The sequence below is a fragment of the Empidonax traillii genome, unplaced genomic scaffold (assembly GCF_003031625.1).
Source record: "Empidonax traillii isolate 1590-97213 ecotype Southwest subspecies unplaced genomic scaffold, ASM303162v1 scaffold441:size580623, whole genome shotgun sequence".
Lineage (NCBI taxonomy): Eukaryota > Metazoa > Chordata > Aves > Passeriformes > Tyrannidae > Empidonax > Empidonax traillii.
In genome coordinates, this window is record NW_020955634.1 from 140854 (window position 1) to 168769 (window position 27916).

At 39.7% G+C, this 27916-nt stretch overlaps 1 protein-coding gene across 1 annotated transcript; it reads right to left on the reverse strand.

Moving 5' to 3' along the window:
• Window positions 1-399: 399 nt before the first annotated feature.
• On the reverse strand, window positions 400-27916 carry LOC114062858 (ADP-ribosylation factor-like protein 8B). Its single transcript, XM_027894745.1, has 7 exons — window positions 27653-27916; window positions 21826-21906; window positions 9873-9946; window positions 9389-9482; window positions 7191-7258; window positions 3813-3883; window positions 400-1067 (listed from the first exon to the last, which is right to left on the reverse strand). The coding sequence occupies exons 1-7, from the start codon at window positions 27839-27841 to the stop codon at window positions 1018-1020; spliced, it is 627 nt and encodes a 208-aa protein (XP_027750546.1). The 5' UTR covers window positions 27842-27916; the 3' UTR covers window positions 400-1017.

The following is a 27916-nucleotide window of genomic DNA, read 5'->3' on the forward strand; positions in this document are numbered from 1 at the left end:
AGAATTCCCAAACCCACGGAAAAGTTCCCATCAGAGTGCCTTTTAAGTGAAGCACTTGGAAGCAGGTATGTGTAAGATGTCAGAAAAGCATCAACATTTAAAAAGTGAATTGCTTCTTTAATCTGTTTCAAAAGGACTAACCCTACTTCAGAGCCCAGCCATTTTAGGTTGCATACCTGAAAATTCTACAGGTTCAGGAATGGAAAGAATACTCCAGAAACACCATGAAAACTATTTCATTTACAGAAAAAGTGTTTAAGAAATCCATTAATTTGGGGTTAATAATGTCAGAGAGGATGCACATGATCTCACCTGCCCTCTCTCTATTTCATTTTCTGTTTAAGGAAGAAAAACATCCACTGCAATTCTAGACTCTTTCTCAATAAAGAAGGACAGGACTGTCTAGAATTCATTTTTCAATTCCAAAACAATATTCATACAAATAATTAACATTAGTAACTGGAAAAACTAAATAACTACAGATACATGACTTTGGAAATAACTTCTCTCCAGAGTATTTGAAAGTGTTCAGAGTACCAGCATTTTGTTAAAATAAGAAGCTCTTAATTATAGTTTTAATTGATTATTGATACTCAGCTACATGTGTTTTCAGGGAAATAATTATATGCTACATTTCAAAAGCTCCAGTCATTTCTGTTTCCAGTGTGCAGTTTATTTAGTTTCAAATTAGAAAAAAATTACTATGTTTTTGACAATTTGCATGCATAAACTCAAACATTTCAGCCCAAAAAGTATTGATTTCTTCCAGTCTTGTATTAAGGCGTTCAGGAATTTCACCTAGGCAGACAAATATCTTGATTAAAACAAACAAACAAACAAACAAAAAACAATCAAAATAGAGAGACAAGTTACAATTCAGATTTACTTCTGTTAACAAATACGACCACAGCGAGTCCTGGTAGTAAGTACGCAGTTGCATTCTTTCTCTTTTCAGTTGAGCACAGCTGATAGGAGTCAAAGTGATTGGGGAAGAGTTATCTTCAGCCAAAGTTTTCTTCAACAGTGTCTTGATTTGGAGTGCTGAATAAGCCATTGTAATGTTATGTCTGCCAGGATAGATGAAACAAAATGAAAAACTCAACAGCCTGTTTGCAGAGTCTAGAAGCACTACAGAACACCAGCAGGTTAATGCAAATACAAAACCCCCAACCAAACAAAACCTAGAAACCACAGGCTCTCATTTACACATAATTAAAACTCAGCACTTGGGTTTTTTTCTTGTTTTTTTCTATGTTTTTAAATCACGTGCATTTTGTATTCTTGAAATATTATGACTGACATAAAGTTCTCTAAGCCACAGATGAGGAACTGTTGAAAAAGCAAAGATTTAAGATGACCATAAAATGAACTGTAAAATCCAGACGAGAATGAAATGCAGTGTGAGAACAAAGGCAGAAATACACAAACAGAAGGAATGTGAAGGGCACTCATGTGACAATATATTAAACACAATATATTAGAAAGCTATTTAGGTAGGTTGTAGGAGTCCAAGGTCTCTGAAAGACGTGCAACACTGGACTAAAATTTGATAGCTGAAATTGGCACCCCTCCTGATGCAATCTAGTGCATTGGGCTGAAATCTGCAGCAGTTCACAAACTGATTCATGAGCAGATTAGATGTTTTTGCCTCAAGGCAGTAACATCTGTCAGGAAGGCAGGAAGGATGTCAGGGGGCAGCAACAGCTCTAGCCCTCAAATTGAAATTTGTTGCCATATTTGTACTTAGTTCAAGACAGCACTCCATGAATATCCTTGCAGACAAGCTTAGGCACTGAGACTGCAAACAAAAGCATCCCACAGCATCTAAAGCAAAGCTAATAACTATATAATAATCTTCTGCAGTGTCTCAGGGCACAGAAACTGGCAGCCTTACACCTATACCTCCTGATGAGACCAGTCAGCTAGGCTGTAGTTTGCACTGAAAAACAAGTATCATCTCATTCAACTGCACTAACATTAATCAAAAATGCATAGGAAGAAGACAGCTCCCAGTCTTCTCCTTAATGGACTAGTAGTTTCATCACTTTAATAAGCTAAATATATTTTCATTATAGTCTTTCATTATAAATTATACTTTCCAGCCCTTTGATCTCCCTAGGTTCTTGTTCAACCTCTTTTCAGTTTCTCAAGGTCTTCCTCAAAATATGTCACACACTGCTCCATTAATGCCCACACAATTCCAAACACAAATGATATACACAGTCTGCTCCCATTTATTACTTCTTAGAGCAAATATTCAGGAATCGGGCCAGTATTTCTAGGCATGTTACACTGGAAGGTGCTTGACCGATTCTCTCATTTAGGATTTGAGTCTTTTTTCATCACTACTCCCAGAAATTCCACAATTAAGTGATCTACACGGTTCTGCATTAGTGATCATTCTTTTCATTATTTCCCTGTTTGCAAATTTTAGAATGCTTTTTTCTGCATGCTTTTCTCCTCCAAGACATCTATATAAATGAACTAGGATCAAAACCTATTTTCTCCAGGATTTGTTCAGAAATTAAGCTGGTTTTGCCAGTTTCCAAACACAATACCACTTCTGAGAACCTTCACTGCAGTCTTGCCAATTTGATAAGGATCAAGCACAACATTTCAAAAAGCTCAACCACCTTCACTACTTTTCACCTATTGAGATTATCCTATTTTGTCTTCTGTAGTCCTTATTTCCTGAAGCCTAATCTTCCTCAATGTAAACGTATGTATTTCCCCTTGCTCTGAGATAACAGCTGCATTCCAAACTGCAGCAGACCTGGGGCTGGTCTCCTTCAAACTAACACATCCCAAACACATACACCACTTCCAAGAGAAGCCCTCATTGCCTAACACATCTCTGCACACACCTGAAATCTTCCACAGCTCCCTGAACCAAGGTGTAATGGCATAGTCTCCTCACCATCTCCACTACCTGGTAGGTATTTCCATCCTGCGTAGGATGGAAATTTCCCCTGCTGCTGAGAGAAACTGGCTTTCCTCCCATTCCCACTCACAGTCTCTCATTCAGCTGAGCCCTACAGAGCTGCCCAGCTCTTCTAGCAAGTCTGGCTTCCTCAAGTAGAAGCTATAAATATGAACCCAGGCTGTATCCCTCCCATTCAGCACCACTTGTTTTAGCAGCATGCAGAGAAGGAGGGTGGCACAGAGGAAGCATGCCCCCCGGCAACTGCTGCTGCTGCTGGCTCAGTCTGTGCTTCATTCCCTTCTCCTGCCCTGCAGAGGAAAGGGAAGTGGAAGATAGAAGAGACAGGAAAATGTAAACACCAAAGGCAGATGGAGGACAAATTCATGGGGCTTTTATAGGTCCTGACTAGAGGATACACCCTTTTCATCTCCAGTGGGACAAAAGCTCTATGCCCTCAGTTTGATGAACACAACCATAAAGCCACATGCACGTAAAACCTGCTTACCAAGTAAAATCGTGTATGGGGCTAAACAACCACATTTTTTAGGATCACCTAATAACTGGAAGGTCTTTATATGCAGCTGCTGTTTTTCCAAAAGTAACACAGGTTTCTTGTAAAGGATTCAATTACTGTGGACTTTAAATATGCTTTTCCAAGGTCCCTGTCAAATTACCTTCACATGGAACTTGATAATTCTGCAACCTACTTTAAAATTACATGTAACTCTGTGTTGAAACAAATACAGTTGTGTACAATATCTGCAGAATACCTGTCAACGTAAAATGAGATTTTCAATAATATACTGGAGGTAGATCCTCAAATCTCTAATATTTTTAAGTTCTGATTCTAAATACAAAGAGTATATTGATGATGCTGGAAAAACCTTACCAATGTTATCCTTCTCTTTACAGGAAATAGAATAGCAACAGATTTCTCTGTCTTGAATAGCTGAAAGGTTTCTACAGAAACAAAAATAATAAATATTGTTAAAATGCCACAAAAACAAGTTTCCATTAAATTTAAGTTTTCTGCTTTTTACTCAGTGGGTTCAATTTTGTTCTCAGATATTAAATTCTTAAAATATGCCACACAGAAAACCATACATTTCTTAAACTATAAAGACTAAAAGGTTGTAAAGTCATTTCACAAAAATTCAAATCTCTCATTAAGTCAGTGTAATAGTAAGTAAAAAAACCCACAAAGATCCATGAGCTAAAACCACCATTTTGTAGTGGCGACCAAGTATCACCCATGTCTTGTAATGCACCTTTTAATCTTTTCACTTAGTGTTCTTATCTCCAATAACTCATAATCAAGTAACAGTACTCAAATGATCACACCATTTATCTTCAGGATGTTTACCCTATCACACTTAATATACCAGATCTGATTCCTATTGAAAGGATGCCTCTACTTTTAGGAAGAAACTGATTTCTTAATTAACTTCTTTCTGGGAATTTCGCTGCACCCCTCAGAGTTTCTGAGCACTTTTTTATATTTTCATTTATTCATCCTCACACAAGCAACACAGACACGCACAAAAAAGACTGTGTTCCTGAAGCAGATGGGGATGGAGGCACTGAGAAGGAAAGAGTCTTCAGACCATAAAAAACTCTAATCAAGAAGACAACTAAATAGTGACCTCACTGGATTTCAGTAAAGTAGACTTGGCCTCTTCAGGGATCTGCTTGGAAAAGTCCCATGGAATAAGGCTCTGTAGCAAAGAAGCATTTGAGAAAGCTGATTAATATTCAAAGGTCATCTCCAAGCTTAAGAGTAATCCATCCTAACAAGTCCAGAAAAAAAGCAAGAAAGCATTAAGTGAATGAATTATAAGCTCCTTGCAAGACCCAGTAAGAAAAAAGAAATATACAGAAGGTGGAAGCAGGGACAGGTAACCTGGGAAGAACACAGAAACATCATCCAAGCATGCAGAGACATGGGACAGCCAAAGCCTAACTGAAGTTGGATCTCATGAGGGATGCCAAAGTAAACTGGAAGGGCTTCTCTAAGTACATAAGCGACTAGTGGAAGACGGAAGAATATGTGGGCCCACTGCTCAATGAGACACAGTACCTGTTTACACAGGACATGAAAATGCTGCCCTTGCTAGCAAAATTAGCTTTCAGATTCCAGGCCACAGAGACCAAGGGTAAGTCAGGAGAAAGGAAGTTGTACCCCTGATGGAAGAGGCTCAGGTCCAGGAATAAATAAGCAAACTGGACATGGAGAAGTCCGTCAGCCCTGGTGGGATGCACCTACAAGTGATAAAGGAGCTGGCTGATGTCATTGTGGGCCACTCTTAAGAACCTCTGAACAATCATGTCAAGTGGGAGAGGTGCCCAAGAGTGAAGGAAAGCGAATGTCACTCTTCAGAAAATGCAAGAAGGAGGACATAAGGAAGTACATGACAGTCAGCCTCACCTTGATTCCTGGGAAGGTGATGATGGAAATAATTCTGGAAACTATTCCCAGGCATGTGACAGACCAGAAGGTCATCAGGAGTAGTCAGCATGGATTCAGGAGTAGTCAGCATGGATTCACAAAAGCGAAAACATGCTTGACCAACACAGTAACCTTCTACAACGAAATCTACAGCCTGGTAGGTGACAGGGGAGCAATGGATATTGTGCATCTTGACTTCAGTACAGCTTTTGACGGTGTCTACCATGGTATCCTCATAGACAAGCCGAGGAAGTACGGGCTGGATGAGCAGATGGTGCACTGGAAACTGGCTGACAGTCAGGTGACGAAGGTCAACTGGAGCCCAGTGACTAACACTGTACACCAGGAATCAACACTGTGTCCAATCCTGTTCTACATCTTCATTTGTCACAAGTGATGGGGCAGAGTGCAAGTCTGATGATGACAGAAAACTGGGAGAAGTGGCTGATACACTAGTGTCATGCTGCCAACCCAGAGGGATCTCCCCAGGCTGGAGAAATGGGCTGAGGGACCTCATGCAGCTCAACAAGGGGAAGCATAAAGTTCTGCCCTCAGGGAGGAATTAACCCAGGCAGCAGGACATGTCAGAGGCTGACTGTCTGGGAAAGTAGCTTTGCAGAAAAGCACACCAAGTTGAAAATGATCTAGCAGTGTGGCAAAAAAGCAAGCTGAAGGAGACAGTCTTACTTAGCATTGATAAGGCTATACCCATGTCCATTTGTGGGCTCCCCAGTACAAAAGGGATGTGAAGCTACTGGAGAGAGTTGAGAGTTCAATAAAGGACCACTAAAATCATTAAGGAACTGGAGATACATATTAGGAAAGGCTGAGAGAGCTGGGACTGTTTAGCCTAGAGAAGAAAAGTTTAGGGAGCCACATATTATCAATGTGTACAAAAATCTGAAGGGAGGCTGTAAACAAGGTGGAGCCCAGTGACGGGACAAGAGGCAATGGCCACAAACTGAAACACAGGAGGCTCTCTCTGAACACACAGAAACACTTTTTATCTTTAAGAGTGACCAAGCATTGGCAAAGGTTGCCCAGAGAGGCTGTAGTCTCCATCTTTGGAGATACTCAAAAATGCCTGGACGTGGTCCAGGGCGATCAGCTCTAAGAGGCAAATGGCTCTGCTTGAGCAGGTGGGTAGGCAAGATGATCTCAAGATTCCTTCCAACCTCAGCTATCCTGTGAATCCCAGTTTAGCTGCCTTGACTTCAGACCATCCTTACTATACCAAAAACTTCACTCCTACTACCTAAAATTATGTGACTTGTCACATAGAATCTTATTCTACAAAATTAGTGCTATACTGGCTATTTTTACAAAATTGTGTATTTCCTTTACAATTACAATTAAAATCCATCAGTTCATTAGTTTCAGTAATCCTGAAACTAACAATAAGTGAATAAGTGTATGTTTTGGATATAGGCCAAAAATATCTGAACTGCTTAAATTTACAGACCCTCGTTTGACATGGTTCTGTTCTAATACCATTCAAGCATTAAACTGCCACTACAATGTACTCTGAAAAGTTTAAGTGATCCTATTACCATCCACAGCAGTTGTAGCTACAATGATGGAAAAACAGGATTATCTGAAACAACTTTACAGCACTGAAACAACAATCAGGAAAGGTTCAAATCTACTGCAGTCAATTATCAGTGTAGATCACTATGTCAAGTGCCAGCAGAGCTCGAAGTGGAATATCTGAGAATGTAAAATGGAATCTTTTATAGCCGGTTATTGCTAGACTTCCAATGATTTTCTCTTACATATCAAATTTCACAGTGCCTCAGCTTTTTACACAAGCCAGCTACTTACAATTTCTCAATTAGCTGCTTCTCATCCAGTGCACCTGGGAGGTCTCTTTTATTTCCAAGAACTAACACCTGAAAGAAATAATTCATATGCATATTAAATCCACAAGCAAGGAAAGTTTATTTTTGTCTTTAACTGTTTGTTGGCATTATTCTGGTTCTTGCAGATAAGTATTTAGAATGTAATAGAGGACATATTCAAAATGACCAGTGACCGGCAGCATCACGGACTTCCCACTCCTAGGGTCAGATGCTAGATGCACAACCTCTGAAAACTGGATCCAATTATTTCTAGGTGTATTAGTATCAGAAGTCTCTTTCGGAAGTGAATCCCTCCATTCTGGATGGCATTATAGGATGGCATCAGATTGCATGCAACTAAATGTGGAAGAGAGCATGCACCAGGTGCACTCAAGCCACCAACAGACATTCAATTCACAGGACCAGACTAATGTGAATCAAAAGTAGGTCCCCAGCAGCAGAGGATAGATTCAAAAGACCCACACATGCTTCTCTCTACAGTTCTGCTTCCCTGCTTTTTAACACTGAAATACTAAACAGCCTGGCTCTGAACCATGTATCACTCAAGCACCACCATATGACCAATTCTTCTCCCTCCAGTTTGAGCATCCATGGTAAAAATCTGAAAGGAAGCCATTAGGAAAGACGTCGGAGAAACACAGATAATTTAATGAATAGATGCTGGAACTTCAGAACTCCTATGTAATACTTAAGACTTCAAGTATAATTGAAGATCAGATAAATAGGTTCAGCACATTCGAAGATAAAGTAAGCAATTGAAGGTTTTTGTAATTATGACTGCATTAATGTTTTCCAGATGTGCTACAATTTTCTAAGTCAAGATTGTCCCATTATTTCCCATGAATCTAGAACATATTAAACTCATTACCTGCAGTCTCAGATTAATAAAGTTACTTCAAAATCTATAATACCAAAGCCGGAGCACAATAAATTGAAGGAAGTTCAATACTAGTTACTACCTATGAAATAAAAGTAAGTAAAAAATACATCACTGCACCTTGGAAATGACCATTCTGGTCAGGCCGGGCATGTGGAATGTGGTATTATAACATAGAAAAGGCAAGGAACTTAATTAAATAATTCTGAAGATATGACAGACCTATCATTTCTGGAAGGAAAAGTGAGAAGTAAAACAGTAAGTGAAGAGAGCGCAAATGATAGGTAATGTCACACAGTACGAACAGCATGACTATAGATTTCTGTAGTATTTGTCCAATAGGTAATTACTATATAAAATCACAACAGTAATAGCAAACCTTATAAAAAAAGATAGAGAGTAACTTGAAAAATTCTCCTTTGAGAATGGATGTGTGAGATCCTGATTCTCGGAATGTTTTTATGTTGGCAGTCTGTCTACTCATACTCAGATAACTTAAATTATTTCCAGTGGCGAAGGGTCCAAATAATTGCTTACAAAACAGGAGCCAAGCAAGAGCCACCAAGTTGTGAGCAACGTCTTCTTCATTTGTATGTACTACTGTTTTCTTTCTTACAATCACAGGTATGAACTCTTGCTTGGTGGTGTCAACATAAAGACCAATATTAACCTGATGGATTTGTAAACTGGTAGATTACATTTAATTAAACATTAGTCTTCACCCCTAATTCCTCATTAGAATTTCAGCTGAATATGCTATTCTTTGACAGTTCCTATTGAAGAAAAGATGTGTATTTGCATTTTTTTTTCACACAATTAAGTTTGAAAAACTTAGTCAAGAAGAAGTTAGGACATGCAAAAAGCCAAGCTCTTCCACAATCTCTGAAAACAGACAACACTACTTGATGTCAGTGTCTGACAACCTGCAGAAAGACAAAAACCTCACATGCCTTAAGATACTCTCAGGAACATATCTGGGTCACTGGTTCAAAACCAGCCAACAAGGGGATGGACTCAAAGTAATTACTGTCTGATAATACCACACACGAAAACAGGGTTTTTTTCCAAATCTATTCTGACCTTTAGACAAGAAAACATACAAACACACTGCAGCACTCATAAGATGCTGAGTCCTCTGAAAAAATATCACAATAATTTTTCTAAGAGTGTTCAATGTATCAAGGCTGCATCACATTAAGTTCGTATTTTCAAGAGCCGAGAGGAACCAATTCATGAGGATTTACTGTCTACACTCCAGTAAGAATAATAATCAAAATACTTACTGGAATTCCATGCAATTGTGGCTTATCTATCAAACTGTGTAGCTCATTCTTTGAAGCTTCTACTTTTTCTAAGTCTGCTGCATCCACCATGTAACTGCAATGAGAATGTAGTTATTCATAGTATTGACCATTACTTGCAGAAAGTTGTTTTAAAACACCTGAAATGTGACAAATGTATTCATATTGACAACAACATTAGAAAAGTCCTGAGTTGTATAAACCCTGCATTTATTGATATAGGAAGAAACAGAATTAAATACAGTCTGTGGGGAAATAATGGCCTGGAATATACAATTACTTATATGTCTGGATTGCTGGTTGTGTAAAAAAAAAAACCACTGTTTTTATTGTATTGGGTCTTCTTATGTAATGGAGGTGGACAGAAAGAAAACCTTATCTATATTATTTTTATATATAATATATAATATTATAATAATATATATTGCAGAGTACATTTTCCGTAAGCATACAAAAGAAAACTTACACAACTGCATTGACTCCTCTGCAATAACGCTCCCACATGCTTCGAAACCTTGGCTGTCCTCCAATGTCCCATACCTGGAAAAGGTAAGAACACCCCAGCCCCAAAACATTTTTGAACTACAAAGTATTACCTCAACAGATTAAATGAACTCTTATATGCAGCATGCAGGTTGTATTGCCAATGCCAAAATTTTTTAAGTGACCTTCCTCAAAAGACTGGTCCTCTCAGCCCCTTTCAGTCAATGGAAAGGGACAGGCACATTAACAGAGCAAGTCAGTTCTGTGACATTAAAAGCTCCAAATGTCCATTTGAAGACTCTTACCCTTTCCCACTCACTTTTTAAAGCAGCTAGGGAGACCTGAGTTAAGAATGTATCAGACCTTCAACAGGCTAAAACCAGATATTAAATAAATAAAGAGTTGGCTGGAGAGCAGATTGAGTCCACATAAGGGATGTTATACCCTAGGGAGCTCCAATACCACCACAGCTCTCCCATTTGTTCATCAAATATGCTTTAAAAGAAGCATGGATTAACTGATCAGAATCAGAAAGGAAACAGTAGTATAGGATAGGCCTCAAGTGATTAAGCAGTGTGACCCTTAAGGAAAAAAAGCTCAAATTCTGCTAGGGATTTTATAAAGCTCCAATCCTGCAAATACTTATGCATTCTATTAGTGTCCAGCAATCCCACAAAATTCCTTATTAAATTAATGTGTCGGCCTTAAAAGGCTAACACGTTATTTTTCTGTACAGGAGTTAATTATTCCGCTTTGCTTGCAAAAAATTTAGTATTTCTGGTGTATGGTAATAATCTTGTTTCAAAACTGTTTTCCAGATCAAAATACCAGGGAACATATCTAAATCATGCAGGCAAGGGCTGTGCGATAATATAATTGTCGCAGTTACATCCAAAGACAGTTGTGTTACAAGTGACACACCTATTAAAATAGTGATGAACACTGAAAAATAAGTCATGGATTTGTTCCTCTGTCAAGGACAGTGAGAAGTAATTATTTCTTATTTCAATCAGATTTAGCTGTCAAAACAATAGGTACCATATACCAGATCTAGGAGGCATATACATTAGAGAAGAAACTGAATTTGGAAATAATATACGGAGAAGTAAAATTTTAAGACTTGTCTTCACATTTACACTATAAATCCAAATGTAATAAACCTGCTGTGGCAACAAAGACTTGCACAAAAGAGTAAGACTGAATAGACCCTTGGGATAAAGCCTTTTGCAATTAATATCCACTATTTTTTTAATTTCATGGCTCATAAATGGTATTTATGTATCAATTTCTGTATAATTTTCAATATCTTGTGTTCATATTTTAGAAAGAAATATTTCCCTATTCACCATTAAAATCATTCCCTGACTGATATCTTACTGCTCCTTCTGACATAAAATTAGTATTTCACCTAAATGTAGATTGCCTTTGATCCCCTGTATAAGATGAAGAATTTTACATATGAAAGAGCTGAGGAAACTTCTGACCATGAAGCATCAATTATTATCTGCACTGACATCTGAAGCACAGTTTCAAAAGTCTTAATAAAATTAACCCTTATATAATAAAAGCTTGAACGTGAGGAGTACACAGTTCAACATTATGATTAGATGACAAACCTTATACCAACACTAATTATTCCAATAACTCATCAGGACCTTGCAACTATCTGTAGCCATCTGGTGCACATCTGTGTGTCTGGAAAAAGAAACTGAATTATTTTCTTGGTAGATCAGAGAAAAAAGAAAGTGAAAGAGGACAGGGCAGGCCAGTAGTCAGATTAGATTTTTGCAACACTGGTAGCTATGAAAATCTACAAGATTATGTAGCCTGGACTATTCCAGAAAACAAATACAAGACAAAAAAATACTAATTTGTCCCTGTTTGATGATGTACTATATCTTACTGCACTAAATTGCATTGCAGAACAAGATTACTCTCATTAGGAGAAAAAGTCACCTTGAAACAATGGAAAGATAAGTAATTTCCAGTCAGTTTCCCTAATCAGGCTTACAGCTATTCATTAAAGTACAACATGAAGGACACAAGACAGACTAAGTGTTTTTAGTAGTGCTTGAGAACTCAGTTTATGTCAATATATTAATTTATAATTACCTGAAATACAGTTAAAAAAAAATGCATGAAATGAAAAAAACAGTCCTCACCTTTCTGCCTATGAAACCAAAATGGTTCCAGTAGTAACTTTCTAATATTCTTTATTCTACTGAATAGCCAATGAAAGAGCTAACTACTTTATTAGAAACACAAATTGCTGCCCCAAAGCATTTTCACAGTACATGACTGAACAGACAGCACTGTGAGAATACAAGAGGCACCCAGGAAGGAAAGAGGAGAGGTTGTAGCATTAAAGACCTTTTCTTGAATGAGTCTTGTGTGTTTTGTATATCAACTATTTTTGTATCCCAATATTTAATACACAGGTAAAAATTATATTCTAGGTGTGAACAGGGAGAGTCAGGGGACTACACTTTAACCACTGAACATACAGCTAGTTTTAAAAATAAGTTTGTTTTGTTTGGGTGTTTTTAAAAAGAGACTGGACTTCAAATTTCTCCCATGGCTTTCACTGGTCTCTCAGGAATAAAGGTTTCATAATATTGAAGAGGTAATTTTATCCCTAGAAGACCAGCTGATTTTAAGAATCATAAAAGACCTACAGAATGACCAAACCAAACTGAGAAAAAGTTTCTCTGATACTCAGTAACATTTTCTCACAGGAGATCAAAATCTCAAGGAGTTGTCCAGGCTCAACCTCAAAGGTACATATCTTGTTGGTACCGCATTTTATAAATCACTATTTTATTTGTTCCTGTCTACTCCTATAGTATAGTAATTCTTACTGTGCTTGCAAGCCTACACTCTCATTTAAAAGTGCAATGTTTTAATCTGTAAACTAGATCACCATCATGGAATCATTGTTTACCACAGTATTTATTAACTACCTACGTTTAAGGAGCAGATAGATCCTTTTGCACAGAGCTTTATCATGACAGTTGAGCAAAAAAATGCAGCTGAGGAACAGGTTTGAAGATTTTTGAAAGCTTTCAGTTACAGGAAGGCTCATTAACACTCACTCTAGCTGTGTTTCTTTTAATTAGCTTATACTGTGGGAAGGCTTGATGGTTCATGAGAAAGGCGCAGGAAAAGTATTTTCTAGATGTCAGTTTACACGGCATTTTTCAGACATGCTGGGTAAGATATTTCTTGTGGACAGAGATGTGTACAATGACACATTTGTATCTTGATGTCAATGCGTGGGTTCAGTACCTACAATCTCACAGTAGTCAGCAAAGTCTAGACAGCCATTCAGCTGATCAGATGCAACATCTTCAGGATGACAGAATTATGCTCTAGGCTTGACAGTACTGACTACAGCTCCTATGAATATCATAAAAGGAGCTTAAACCTCATTGCAGACATACATTCAGATATCTTCACTTGGAAGATGAATCCAACAGTACAAATACTTGAAACTCAGAAATATATCTTTCTCCTTGGAAGTATTCAGAAAATATCAGCCACAAAAATTAACCTGAAATCGTAAACACAGAAAAGTATTTGGGCAGAATAAGGCAGCACGAGTAACATCCAACACCACCATGTTGTACACACAAGGCTACAGGTGCTGAGATGTGACCGATGAGCTCAAACACATAGAGCAAGGAGTCACTGCATTCACACCCAACTCAATGTGTAATGACAGGGACTTCAAACACCTAAAATGCAGGCACCTAATCCAAGTGACCAAAATTTTTCTGTGGCTACTAAGGAGCTCAGAGGGCATCAAGAGCAGAAAATTATTTGTCTCACCCACCCTGCCTACCAGGTGAACCATTCCTGCAAAGTACACGCTGCTCTCCACTGAGTTCAGACAACCAGCTCAGGCTGGCTTACTTATCACCTGGCTAAGCTCAGTGGAGACAAACCCTAAATAGTCACCTTTTCTAGATGGAATCTTCAACTAGCAGTGTTCCTCTTCTTCATCTAATAAAGAGAAAAATGAAAAACTTAATAATTTTTGAAATCAATTGTCTAATGTATATAAAACTAAAGAACCTTGTGTTTATATAAGCTGCAGGTAAATGCTATCTGAGAGTGGGTGAAAAGAATATATCAGAATCCTAAACTATCTGGACCAGATAGAGGAATGGTCTGAAATAAGGCAGCTGAAATTTAACACAAAGCACCAATGGAACCAAATGCATCTGCACAAAATGGATAATTACCAGATAGAGGTGCAGGATAAAAAAGTCTGAGTAGCTCACAAACTAAATAAGCATTGCAACAGTACTGCAGATGTTAAATCAGCATGGACTATCAGAAGCATCTTATGTACGATTTTGGAAATATATACTGCCCTGTCCTCAGTGTCAGGGAGGCTTCTATATTGGTTTTGAGAATCAGTCAACAGAACAAACATAGAAAAATTTCCAAAACTCCTGATAAGAGAGAGTGAGATTTTGAAAATATAGCCTATAAAGAGGGGAGCACAACTATAATGTTTCCCAGGAAATGGCTGCTAGGTATATAAGAGAAGAAAAAAGCACCTCAGATTGTGATTACAGCAACTCATGTCAGATACCAGGACAAAAGCTTTCTAACACGAATGAAAGAACATTGTACAAAACGAGACGTTGTAGAACCTTCTTCATGGAAGAACAAATTTTAAGAGGCAATTACCTAAGATATTTGGTAAATATCTGATTCACTCTTGAGATCAACTCTCGGTCCTTGTTTTTAGGAGTCCTAGCAGTTATTCTGAATGACTGGTGAAACATTCAACATTGCCTGTTTGACTGATGGCACTGCCTTCTGCCCCTAAGCACTTGTCTGGACCACTGCAGAGGTTCCTGTGTAATATGTGATCCTGTCTCACACTCTACAGCACACAACTCCCAGCATAGATACAGTCTCCAAAGGTTTTCTCAAACTATCAGACGGGAAAGTACTTTCATACTTTTCCTTCTTAGCTGATCCTTAAGTAATTCCAAGTATGCTCCACATTTATGCTTTGAGCCACTCTCTAACCCTCTATTTAAGTCCTCCTCACAGAACCACTGAGGCATAATCCGTAAGATTGCAAAATCCAACCTTCCCTGGTCAAAGCAAGGTCACCCAGAGCAGAATCCTCCAAGGGCAGAGTCTCCAGAACCTGACTAGTTCCAATATTCAATCCTCTTCACACTGAAAATGCTTTTTCTTGTGGTTTAAATAGAATTTCTCATATTTCAGTCTGTGCCCACCTTGGAGAAAAGTTTGGCTACATCTTCTGGCTACACTGATGCGATCTTCCTGAGCCTTCTCTTCTCCAGGCTAAACGGTCTCAGATATCACAGCTTCTCCTCACATGACAGATGCTCCAGTTCCTTAATCATCTTCATGGCTCTTCGCTGGACTCTCTCCAGTAGCTCCACATCTCTTTTGTACTGGGAAGCCCAGAACTGGACAGTACATCAGGTATGGCCTTACCAGTGCCGAATAAAAGTGAGAGACCACCTCCCTTGACCTGCTGTCAGAGCTCTTCCTAATGCACCCCAGGATGTTGTTGGTCTTGTCTCTCTGCTGCAAAGATACACTGCTTCCCAATGACCAACTTGGTGTTAATAAGCACACCCAAGTCTCTTTCTGCAAAGCTGTTTCCCAGACAGACAGACTGTAGTAATACCTGGCGTTGATCCTTCTCAGCTGCAGGACCTTGTACTTGCCATTTTTTTAACTATGTAAGGGTCCCATCAGTCCATTTCTGTAGCCTGCTGAGGTCCCTCTGAATGGCAGTACAATGCTCTGCTGTACCAGGCACTCCTCCCAGTTTTGTATTACCAGCAAACTTGTTGGGGATGCACCCTGCCCCATCATCCAGGTCACCACTGAACACACTAAACAACCCCTGAGATTTATCACTAGTAACTGGACTTCCTGCTGTGGATCACAGCCCTTTTTGAAGCCATCATTACAGCTCTTCTTATACACAACTATGATAATCACTGAGACATTCAGTAAAAATTCCTCCTTATAGAAACAGCCACTTTGACTTGAAATCAGCCCAGATATGGTATGGCCTTTTCAGGGTGACCCAAGCCATACAGAGCCAGTATCTGCAACACTGCTGAGCCATACAGGGACTACACAGAGAGGTTTGTATTGCTGCATGACATGCAAGATGACGGCATGACAGGTAAGATATCGTGAATAGTGGGATGAAGCATTACAAAGCAGGAGGATTCTGTTTATATGTGGATGTGTGGAGACCTGAAAACACTACTGTCCAGAGGAGGAGTGCTGCAACGAAGGAAGCTAAAGGAGGAACGCACAGAGCGAGTATCCTGCCCCTCCCCTCTGCCACACCAGAGCAAACTGCAAGTAGCAAGAAGCCCGGCATCACCCTCCTGCAGCGGGCCCGCGCTAGGTGCGGTGGAGGGACGCTGGCATCTAGTGGTGACAGCCGGGGTGACCACACTCCAGCCCCGGCAGCTCCATTCCCTGAGCATCTTCTCTCTACTTCCTCCCTACCGCAAAAGCTGGGCTGTGCAGAATCTACCTGGCAGTGCAATTTTAAGAAAAACAAGTGCAAGAGCACGGAAAATGAAGCTCGGCATTATCTGTGGGTATGCATACCTTGTGGTGTTCTATTTCCTTTTTATACCTAGTCTAAGACCACCACTAAAGTTGGTTAGTTAGAGTTTCACAATCACTTAAAACAACAGTTCATGATGCACATCTTCTGAGGTCCTTGAAACCTGGCTTGTTAAAACAATGGTTTTTACTTGCTGTCTACCTTGTTGTACAGTAAATCTCAAAAAAGTAAAAGGACTACTAATACTGATAAAACCCAAAAATACAGAAAATCCATCAAAATCAAATTACTCTGCAAACAAAATTTGTTTGGAATTAAAATCTCAAAATAATTCAGTTAGATTTTTTTGTTGGGGAAAAAAAAGCCATCAGTTTTGTAATGGACTTCATCAAAACAGTTCTAATAGATTCCTAAGTTATAGCACAACACATATTTTGATGCTAGAAATCATCCTGTATTCCAATACCTCTACCACAACCTCAAAACCTATAAAGCTTCCTGCTATAGATTTCAAATGCCATGTGGTAAAATCTGTCCTTTTTGCCTCTTTGTTTCAGAAATAACAGGTGACAGGTTACTAAATATATTGACAAGCCAAAAATTTCACAATTCATGGTTAAAGCTGACAGCTTTACATTTCTGATCATGCTCAACTTAATTAAGAGCACATGACACTGACATTTTCCCACAAAACGTTTCAGCTTCCATACATCAGTGTTCTTTTTAGCGTGCTTCAGATAAATTCTCATACCCACAGGCATGACAGTGACCATACTTTTACACACTAAGACTACAGATTAAAAATGAGAATAAATCTACTGGCTTCTGGAAATGACTGCCAAAATCAGACTGCATTCTGGGATTGTATGGGATCTGCAGATGGAACCGTAGAAAAGAAACCTGGCGGTGACACTGCACTAGCACAGTACTTGCTTCTTAGTGGCCTACCCTAAAACACAAGAAAAAACAGATAAAGGATTAGTATCACCCACCTGCTGGTGTTGCAACTTACTTTGCCTAAGGTGATCAATCTTTCACTTCTGGAATGTCAATTTTTCATTTGATGACTTTTTGACCCAGATGGTTTCTCAGCCTCACTTTTATAGTAAATTTAATTGATTATGTTTTGCAGTGTCCCCTGAAACCTTTGGAAAAGGTCAGACACAATGTCGAATCGCTGCTTAGCATGGAGATTGTTCCCTTCATGCTTAAAGAACTTCACAGGATCAGTAAAATAACACTTTATCCAAGAATTTTAATAGCTAACATTTGGATATTGTAATATTTCTATGAGGAAGGTAACCTGTTTTGTTGAGATAAAAAGGTTAAAGAAAATTTCACTTTGAATCCTTGTTACTGGGCTGCAAATAGCTCATAAGAGGATTCTAGCAAGGAGTACCCCCTCACCATTCCTCAGACATCAACTTATCAACAAATGATGTCCTTCTTCTCACATTAAAATAATTTTGGAAATTTTATCTAGCAATTAGGCTGCAATATTTTAACCTAGATACAGGAATAGTAAAATACAACTACTTCATCTTGGCAGGCTTTTAAGGAACTATGCATGTATACATAAGAGCCATATTCCCCTACACCTCTTACTTTCACTGTGTGGTGTTGTAAGAGAGAGACTGAGAGAAGCTGTTATTTTCCTGTGCAGACTGGCTTCCAAACCAAGTATCGTTTTTGAAACCAACAAATACATTAATAATGTTAGCATTATCTCCTTATTTTTAAGACTGTATTGTAAGAACTACATATAAAATTACTTTTGAGATCAAAGTATAAAACAAGGTACAGTTCCACAGAAACTCACACGCCCTCTTCCTGCACAAACTTAATCTTGTAATGTCCTTTGTGCAGACAAACTCCAGTATAAACTATTATTCATTTCGTTCTTGAACTAATCCTGGCTCAAAAACTACTTTATTTTGAAGACTCTGCCTACTTATAAAGGACTTTTGTCTAGTTTAATAATGACCAACAACTTCTTAATTTTCTTCTATATCTGACAATTCTGCAGCAGCATCGGTACAGCACTCAAACTTTCCTTATGCTTTCTCTATATAAATCATGGCTTCACTGTTTTTAGGCAAAAGACAGAAAATAAAAGAACTGAGAGGAAATTCCTGTTCCTAGATTATTTATGAACTATGGTTGAATTCAGTAATTTTTTAGTGACTGTGTCACCCATGGACTTCTTTGATCGGTGGTAAACCAAGGCAGCTGCGATAAAAAGGGTATGAAAGTGACATTTAGGAATACTCAAATAGAATTCTCTCCTGGATGAATTAAAAAACATTGATAAAGCTCATGTGGAAGGTAGTGCTCCAGTACAAATGTACCCTTCTGAAAGAAAGGGGAAGGCTCAGGCAGATGGACAATAACACCTGCATCCCTGAAAAAATAAGAAAAAAATACCTCTGAGTAAGTGAAAACTTGAGACAGTTTGACTATTTCAACTCAAACAAACAGCTTTTGCTTGTGAGTCTGCATTTGCTGCTTTGTATCACAATGCTAATCACAATTTCGTTACTGGTTCTGTTCTCCTGGACATCTGCCACTGACATATAAGAGCATAGGATGACACAGGATGCATCTGCACTTTTAAGGTAGTATTTCTGATGTTTTCATTGTAAATACATTATTTGATTTGCTATCATAGCTAGTGTACATGATAATTTGTGAATAATAAACAGAATATGGGGGGGGAATCTCTACAATTAGCATATCAATCAGACTGTTCTTCTGATATCAGTGACTGTGGCACTCCTCCATAAATTCTCTTTCATAAATATGAATCATGAATTCATCATGCAGACTAGAAAACCTAACACCATCCAAAGTTTATAAATCCTGACAACACAGCATTAAACTTTTTTTCTTTAAATATTGTCCCTGATCTATCTGAATCCACGAGCAGTCTATGTGCAGGTACTGAATACATAACTCTGGCAGTCCTCTAGCAACAGGTGGTGGTAGTTGTACTCAAGCTTGCAGCTACCAGTGTGGAAGGATGAAGGAAAACCTTGTTTTTCTCACCAAATAGACTGCTTTCTTCTGGTTCAGATTTTGTGCTCTAAATACGGTGTTTTACAGCTAAGACAATCTGTCCAGGCTGCTCCTGAAATGAACCATTTTGCCTGTGTCTGTATCCTACTTTCCCACAATGTGGTGGTACCAGCAATCATATAGCTGTTTAAGGAGGACACTTAGGCAATCTGACTGAGGAGAAGCCAGTATGGATGTGTGTTTGGTTTGGTTGGTTGGGGCGTTTTTCAGAGGCTGCTTTCACCTAGACCAGTTTTCTGATCTGACTACTGCTTTGCCATGTGACCACTGATGCTGATGAAAAAGGGGTGCAAGGGTGCAGGGCCAGGCTTAAAGTAGAGGTAAAACCATACATTATGAATACTTGAGATGGTTGTAAAAGATGACCTTTAATCTCTGCCACCCTACTACGCTGGTCTGATTCTCTCTTAGGTTTCCCAGAAGGTAAGTCTAGTTTGTCTCTAGCATGAAAAACATCATACTGAGGTTCTGAAGTGCTACCATGGGCATTTTGTACCAGAGGTTATTTTGTGACTTTTTTTTTTTTAAAGAGGTGCTGGTTTTATTTCCCTTTCAAGAAAGGCTTTGTTTGGAAAGCAGAATTTGGACCCCAAAGGAAAAAAGCTCAAGTTCTGATTTTTGATTAAAAAGGTACTCTTTGGGGAAAAGACAAACAGGAATGTATCACAGTACTGTTAGGCTGAAGTATGTTCTTTCTATAGTATAGTTCAGCTCTTTCCTCGGCAACGCATGGATGGTTGTTGAGATACATTCAACAAGGACCCAGAGCTTGAATTTCATTTTTGTCCTCCTTCTCTGACAAACTCACTCCTAAATCAAGCAATGACAATTGTTGCTTCCTCTTTAAGGGACAGGAGCAGGTAGTTTGGTGTTTGTGTCTATATGAAAGCAGATGAAACACAACAAAACCAGGCAGTGGAAGAGGGAAACGTGTTTGATGACAAGAAGCTAATGGGCATGAGGAGAGTTGGAGGGAAACTCCACAGCAAAAGGAAACAGCTCTCTGCTGATCGGTACATCTTCCTGTTGAACAGTATGAAAACTGCTCTACTGCAAACCAAATTATGGGTAATGTCAAAAGTTCTTATTTCAGTCAAACATGACATGAATTTCAATAGTGTCTACATGCAGTAGGGCTGGGGTGATGAGAGCAAGTAGTTGGGTGACATGAGACTTTCCATTTCAATAGATTTTGAAAGACTACCTTATTAGGCACTATAACATACAGGCAGTTGTAGAGAGGAACCTGTTGATTATTCTGCAAGCTTGTAACACTGAAGGACTTACACAAGTGAAGTGTACAGCTGAAGGTTCTATAATCATGTGAAATCTTGTAAAAGTATAGCAAGATACTAAGACCAGGAACAGACAGTACTTATACCACTATGGTCATTTCTGGTTTAGGGTTTTTTAGTTCAACTTTAACATCCCTCAACCAACAGAAATCAGTTATCACCTTTTACCACCCTTTACCTGCTCTCTGCTTAGAGAGAATGGGTAGACAGTGAACAACTGCTCATATTCACATCACAGGTAATTTCAGAAAATTCTCACAGGTTTAGGAGTCACCAAACAAGAGGAAGAGTATCTACAGAACTGAGGGAAAAGGAGAGTAAAGTCAAGGTAAAGACTTGACCTAATTTTAGCTAGAAATTGTGACTTGATTGAGACTAATCAACCAGGCTCCCTTCATAATGAAACAACACAGTGCCTTAATACTACTGGAGTCACTTATCTCTACTTTGATGCCTATGGCATGTATGTCAACCAACGTGGCATCATCTCTCTTTTTCTATAGCCCTAAGAGATGATTCCCTGATAACTGGCTTACATTAGATGTTCTATTTCAGCATAGCTAACATTTAGCATGTGAGCTAAACCACACTCTCCGCTGAGATATGCATGTTAGGAGTCACGTTGCTTCAGATTTCACTTACAGTTGTGAGAGGGGAGGAGAGAGATGGAGAGAGAGAGAGCAGAGGTTCCTCCCCAGAAGTCAACTCAGCTACCTTAGTATCTCAAAACTGTATGACCTTTCTAGCCCAAAAGAGTGCAACAAAGCTTCTGCCTGGCATGGAATATAATAAAATCAAACAGATTGTTGTAACAGAAAAATATATGACCGTTTGCTTTAAAAATAGTTACTTTGGAGCTACAAAAACAGAGAAATGATCCCATAATCTTAAATGAAATGTCCTATGCTTTCATATTTCCTGTTAAAATTACTCCATTATTTATTCACTCTATGAATTTGAACATGCACACTTACCTTTATGGTAACATTTCCTTTTGTTATTTTTCTCATGTTGAAGCCTACTGTGGGAATCATATCTTCTGTGAACTGCCCCGACTAGAATACAAAATCAAAATTATATTTATTATGAAACAATTGATACAAGTAAGAAAGGTTCTCATTTGCAATCTGTTTTTTTTTTTTTAACAATACTGTATAATATCACATTAATTTTCAGCCAGAGCACTGGCCAGCCCTTCAATTACTGCATTGACATGTCAAGGAAGACTGCTCATTTCAGCCCCTTTAAATGATCTTTTATTCTCCTCAGCAACAAAGATCACCCCAGAAACCACGAGACTTCAGATAATTCTTCATCTGATCCTTCAGCAAAGCAGAAAGAGCATGGCCAAAATACAGAATTATAGATGCCTTGAGTTGAAAGAAACCATCAAAGGTCATCCAACTCACAGTATGATAAAATTTTATAAAAATGACTACACCAAGACTTTTTTGTGCATTTTCTCACTACTGTTACCAATGGTTTAACTCCAAATATAAAAAATAGCGAAGGACTACTTATACAGAGTACTATGTAATCCTTCCTTTTCTGAGAGCGGAGGAGTCCCCCCATAAAAGCTGAGAATAACATTAAGACAAAAAAATACAACATTCTAACTCAGCACACCATAAACCCTCAACCATAAAACCAAAGTGCTGCCTCCTTCTTCAGTTCAGAGAAATATTTTCACAACAGGGACACCTGCCATCATGCCAACAGGAATCCTACAGACTTCCACCCACTACAGAACACAGCTTTTGAGGAGAGAGACAAACTCAAATCTAAGTAAGATTATTCATTCTTCCTCTTGAAAATGTATAATTAATAGGTTAGTGTGTCTCCTAGGCATGCTACAATAAGATATGCAGTTAGTTACTTAAGTTACATCTACATAGAGGTCCTGGCACTCTCTGCAACCTACACAGCTGTCCTGGTTTTCCAGTCATCCAACAAGGAAAGAAGGACCTTCTTGACTTGCCCTTCTATATCTATCTGCCCATATCCACCTGTTGTGGTTTTGCCCAGTCGGCCAGCCCCTGAGGTTGAGAATGGTTTTGTCCAGGTGAAGTTCCAGACAAGAAGCCAATTAAAACTCTCAGTAACGCCTTTGCTAATTACATTTTTAAGAAAATGGAAAAAAAAGAGGATTGTGCAGTTGAAATTAAGAGCAGCAGCAGCCATGTAGAGGTGGCAACAAGGCCCTAAGGGGGGCTAGGCCTCCTCATTCCCCGGCCCTGGGCCAGGAGCAGGTGTAGCACTGAAACTCCTCCTTCTCTTCTGTAAGAGAGTGAAGAAAAAAAAACTTTAAAAGATGAACTGCTGGAACAGAAACTGCTGCAGAGAAATTCCAGTGAAGAGATAAGAGACCTCCAAGGTCAAAACTGGCAGCCGGAGGAGAAAGAAGAACTGTGCAAAGGGAGGCTTGTTTCTTCCCCTTTTTTTGCTCTCTCCCTTCAGCAGGGAAAAGACTAAAAAGTAATCCTTGCTACCTATGAAAGTTTGTTGGGATGAGAAGATCCCCGTGCTGCTTGTGGAAGAGTCTACACTGGAGCAAGTTGATGCATGAAGAAGCTGAAACTTCATGAGAAACCTGAAATGAGACAGAGTCCTGTTGAAGATTTTGTGACCCTGAAGGAAACCCACGCTGGAGCGAGACGGCTCAGGTGGGATGTTGGGATCTCAGTGAGAGATCCATGCTAGACCCATGCCGAGAAGTCTATCAAGAACTATTCTCCCATGGGAAGGGACCTCCATAGGAAACAGGGGTAGACTTATAAGCCATTATCCCCTGTAACTCCGTGGAAGAAGAACCATAGTAAGCAAGTGTCCCCTTGCAAGCCTATGGAAGGAAAAACCTTCAGAACCCGGGTAACCCCCTACTCTCCAGTCTTAGCCCAGGAGGGGGTAGGCCCAGCCGAGGGAGGCTGACACAGAATGAGAGAGAGATGAAGGAGTTCCATCTGCGACGAGAGTACTGCAGAGTTATTGAGGAAATCTGGAACTCCAAAAATGGAGAATGAGACTGCTTCTCCTCCTTGGACTGGTATAAAGGGGGGAGAAGTATTTCTGTAAATACATAGCACTTTTACTTAAGTAAAAATTGTTGTAGATATAGTTCTTTAGTTTTTAACTTATTAGTAATTTTTGTTTTACTAGTAATAAATGTTCATATTATTTCCCCCAAATCCTGTCTCTTTTGTCTGCATAAACCTTCTGTCAACTAATAGTAATTGTGTGAGACGTGTAAAAGCAAATTGACCCAGAGCAAAATCACAACACCACCTCTTCATTCTATGTGCCCCAGCGTTTTTTTCTGGAAGAAAATATGGCTGTATGGGCGAGGAGGGATGCAGCCATCAATTTCCTCTCATGTGAGAAATGGAGGATCAGAGCTTCAGAGTACATTGGAAAAAGTATGTGCCCTTAAGTGCACACAGTGCCACCATCTACCTCCCAGTGCTGTGATTACTGCAACTTTTCTCTTTGTTGTTTGTGGTGGAGTGAGACTACATTCTGTCTCCAATTTGCATTTACAAACTAAGGCTAACTAATTTTAATATGAGGCTTTAAAAGCTGTATAACTTTTGACAGTTACTTGATCATACCACATGATTTGGGGCTTTGGAATTAGATCCTTTAGGAAAGAAACAGCTTCCATCAATTACTTGTTCAACCTTGCTTAGAGGAACCATCTTGCTAAAATCTGTACTATACATCTTCAACATCTTCTGTCTCTTTTTTCCTTCTCTTTCCTTGCTTCAGTAACTTGTAAACAGCAGTAGGAAAAAAAAAGTGAAGACAAACGCCCCTGCAGTTTCATATGGATACATATAGCAGTGACAGAAGTTTTTAACTGTATGTAGTAAGACAAAGCCAATCAGTAACCATTAACCATCTGGTGTATCAGGTACTGGTCTGCCCAGGGAAGTGGTGGAGTCATCATCCCTGGAACTGTTCAAGAAGCAACTGGACATGGCACATAGTGCTATGGTTTAGTTGATGGGACGGTGTTCGGTCAAACATTGGACTTGATGATCTTGGAGGTCTTTTCCAACCTTAATGATTCTTAAGAATTTGTTAAAATATACAGTACATTTATTTGCAGAGGACTGACATATAAACACATGTGAACACATAAACCCTGAAAATGTAGAATCATTACTCAAGGACAGGAATGCCTGGAAAACCAGACAGCTGACTCGGGAGGCTATTGTTTAAACAAACTCACAAAATCAGGATTCCACTTTTGTCAGCAAATTATACATCATATGTAATATTCTAAGCTGGAAGGTAAAAATAAAATAAATAAATAAACAAACCAATAAAACCCCATCACAACTGCTCTGGTGTTGAGGATAGAATGTAAAGAATTAGCATCCCCTTCACAAGACTTTAGAATTTTCCTGTAAAAATTTTCCATTCTGATTGAATGGAACCAGTTACGAAGAAAGTATTACCTTTACAGTTCCTCATTTTACCACACAATGAAGAAAAGAAAGCAACAGCTTGAATCTTTTGCCCACATTACTTTAAGAGCTCTGATTATCGTGTTTTGAGTGCTGTAAGCATCATAAAGTAAAAAAATATGTTCCATTTTGCTTGATAAGGAGGTTTTACATAACAAACTACCTATTTTTGTGAATATCTAAAATGTGCAAAAAAGTTTATAGTCATATTTCAGTAAAAAAAAGATTACATCCCAATGCACATGAAAAACAACTGATGCTAAGAAGTTTGTAATGTCCTCTAAAAGCTGCTGAATACTGAACTGACAATAAGCACAGTCATAACCCCCTACCATATCAAAACCATGGGCCAGATTCTATTCCATTATATCAGTGCATGGCCACAGTAAAAGGCAGTGGCGTTATCCAAGGTTTCCACTTGTAACAGAGAACTAAATATGGCTTAAACTCTTGAGGGGAGAGACTGTCTCAAAGGGTGTTTATTCACTGCTAGCACAATAGGATTTTTGAATGCTATTGTGAAGCGAAAAAAAGTAGTAATTTCTTATAAATTTTTTTCTTGATCAGATCAAATGCAGCTTGCATTTTAAGTAGCCACTATTTCACAACAGTTATTTTCATCTTGTCACATTCTAGTCACATACACACAAACACACACAGAGTTCCTGGATCAACAGTACTTAAGAGTAAACTATCATCCATTGCCTTATCCTGAATTACTTTTTCCAAATTCTCCAACTACTTTTCTTCGGTGATTATCGTGGCATGTCATCTCCAGACTGAAAGATCCAAAAGCTACAAAACCTGAAATCTGTGGCCCTCCCCAAGTCAGAAAGCATGAATGCCTTGTAGAATATTCTTAAGCAATAACATCTGCTGGGAAAATCAGACCTGCAGTAACAGGAGTGCTCTGCTGTTCAAGGTATTAGCATGAGAGAAACAAACACCTATGACACCATTCCACAGGTGGTATATATAAGGGAGTGGATAAACGTGCACAAAGTCTGACAGCACACACTTCTGAAGTCTCTGATCTGCTCTATTCTTCTTTGTTCTGTTCAAGAAAACAATCCAAGAACCAATGTAATCTCTCATGCCTTTTTTCCTTTCCTCAGCAAGGCCCACCCTTGGAAAATGAACACTTCCAATGGGCATGAGAAGCGCTAAGGCCTGTGGTACTAGGACCACCTGAGTGCCTAACAAACCAACTAAAATACAAGCTACAGGTATATTCTGTTCATTGGTTGCTGATGTCATCCAAACATATTTTCATTGAGCACTTATGCTCAATTCCTTTTTCTCCTGCTCTCCGCTTTTTCCCTCATGCTAATGCATCATCTCCTACTTTTCCCTTAATCTATAATCCTATACAAAAGCAAGTAAAAAATACCATATACTCATGTTCTCATTGTATCAACCTCTTTGACTTTAGGCCATACACCTCCTGGTCTGCTTTTGATTCATGATCTAGTAGCTTTTCAAGATAAGGACTGAAGAATATCTGGGAACTTTTATCTCATGGCAGGTGAAGATGCAATACACTTCACAAGAGAGATCCCCTTGCAGAAGAGGGTATTGCACTAAGCTTCATGACTAGCAGTCAGCACATGTAACATATATATATTTGCTTCCATCTTCCAATGGAAATCTTTGGGATGGACCCAAAAGCAGGTTGGAGGGCACAGCAAACAAAGATAAAGAACACATTTCAGCATGGTGACAAAACGGAAAATGTCATGGTAGGTGTCAGCATTAGAGGTTGCAAGGCCATCATCGCAGGGAATGCTGGAATCAGACTTGAATGCTGGGAAAGAGCTATGGAGAAATTGTGGTAGGCATTAATATTGATGCAACTGATGGGAGGAGAGAATTCAGTGACAGGCAAGTTGTGGCCATGGGGGATGCAAAATGTTTTATTTTGGGATACACTAGCTATGAAAAGCCAACTCTGAACCACAGCAAGAGCCCATGCCCGTGAATGTGCTCCGAGATCGGCATACTCTGCAGTCATACACAAAAGGTATCTTCTTTCTCTCTCCGAAAACACTTCCCACACCCATCTGAGCCTGCTGTGAAATTCTCGAGGTTGCAAACGACGCAAGAGCTGCCCCAGGCCGCCGCCCGGCCCCCTCCCACCGCATCCCAGCGCACCGCCGCGGTACTCCATGGCAGGGGCGGCACAGCCCGCACTTGTTGCCAGGGAATGGGCGCGGAGCGGCGGCTCCGGGCGGGAGGCCCCTCCAGCTCAGCCGGGCGGCCGCGACCGCATCACCCCCGCCCTCCAGCGGACCCCGACCGCCCTGCCCTGCCCTGCCCCGGGCCGGGGGCCGCGTACCGCCAGGACGGTGAGCAGCGTGGTCTTGCCCGAGTACTGCAGCCCCACCAGGGTGAGCTCCATCTCCTCCTTCCAGAACAGCGAGCGCAGCCACTCCAGCAGCCGCGCCACCAGCGACAGCATGCCGCCCAGCGCCCCCGACCTGCGGCAGACGCCCAGCCCCAGCGGCACCGCCTCGCTGCTGGGCATGGGAGCGCAAGGCGAGGCGAGGCGAGGCGAGGCGAGGCGGCGGGGCTCGGGACAGGCCCGGCGGCAGCGGCGGCG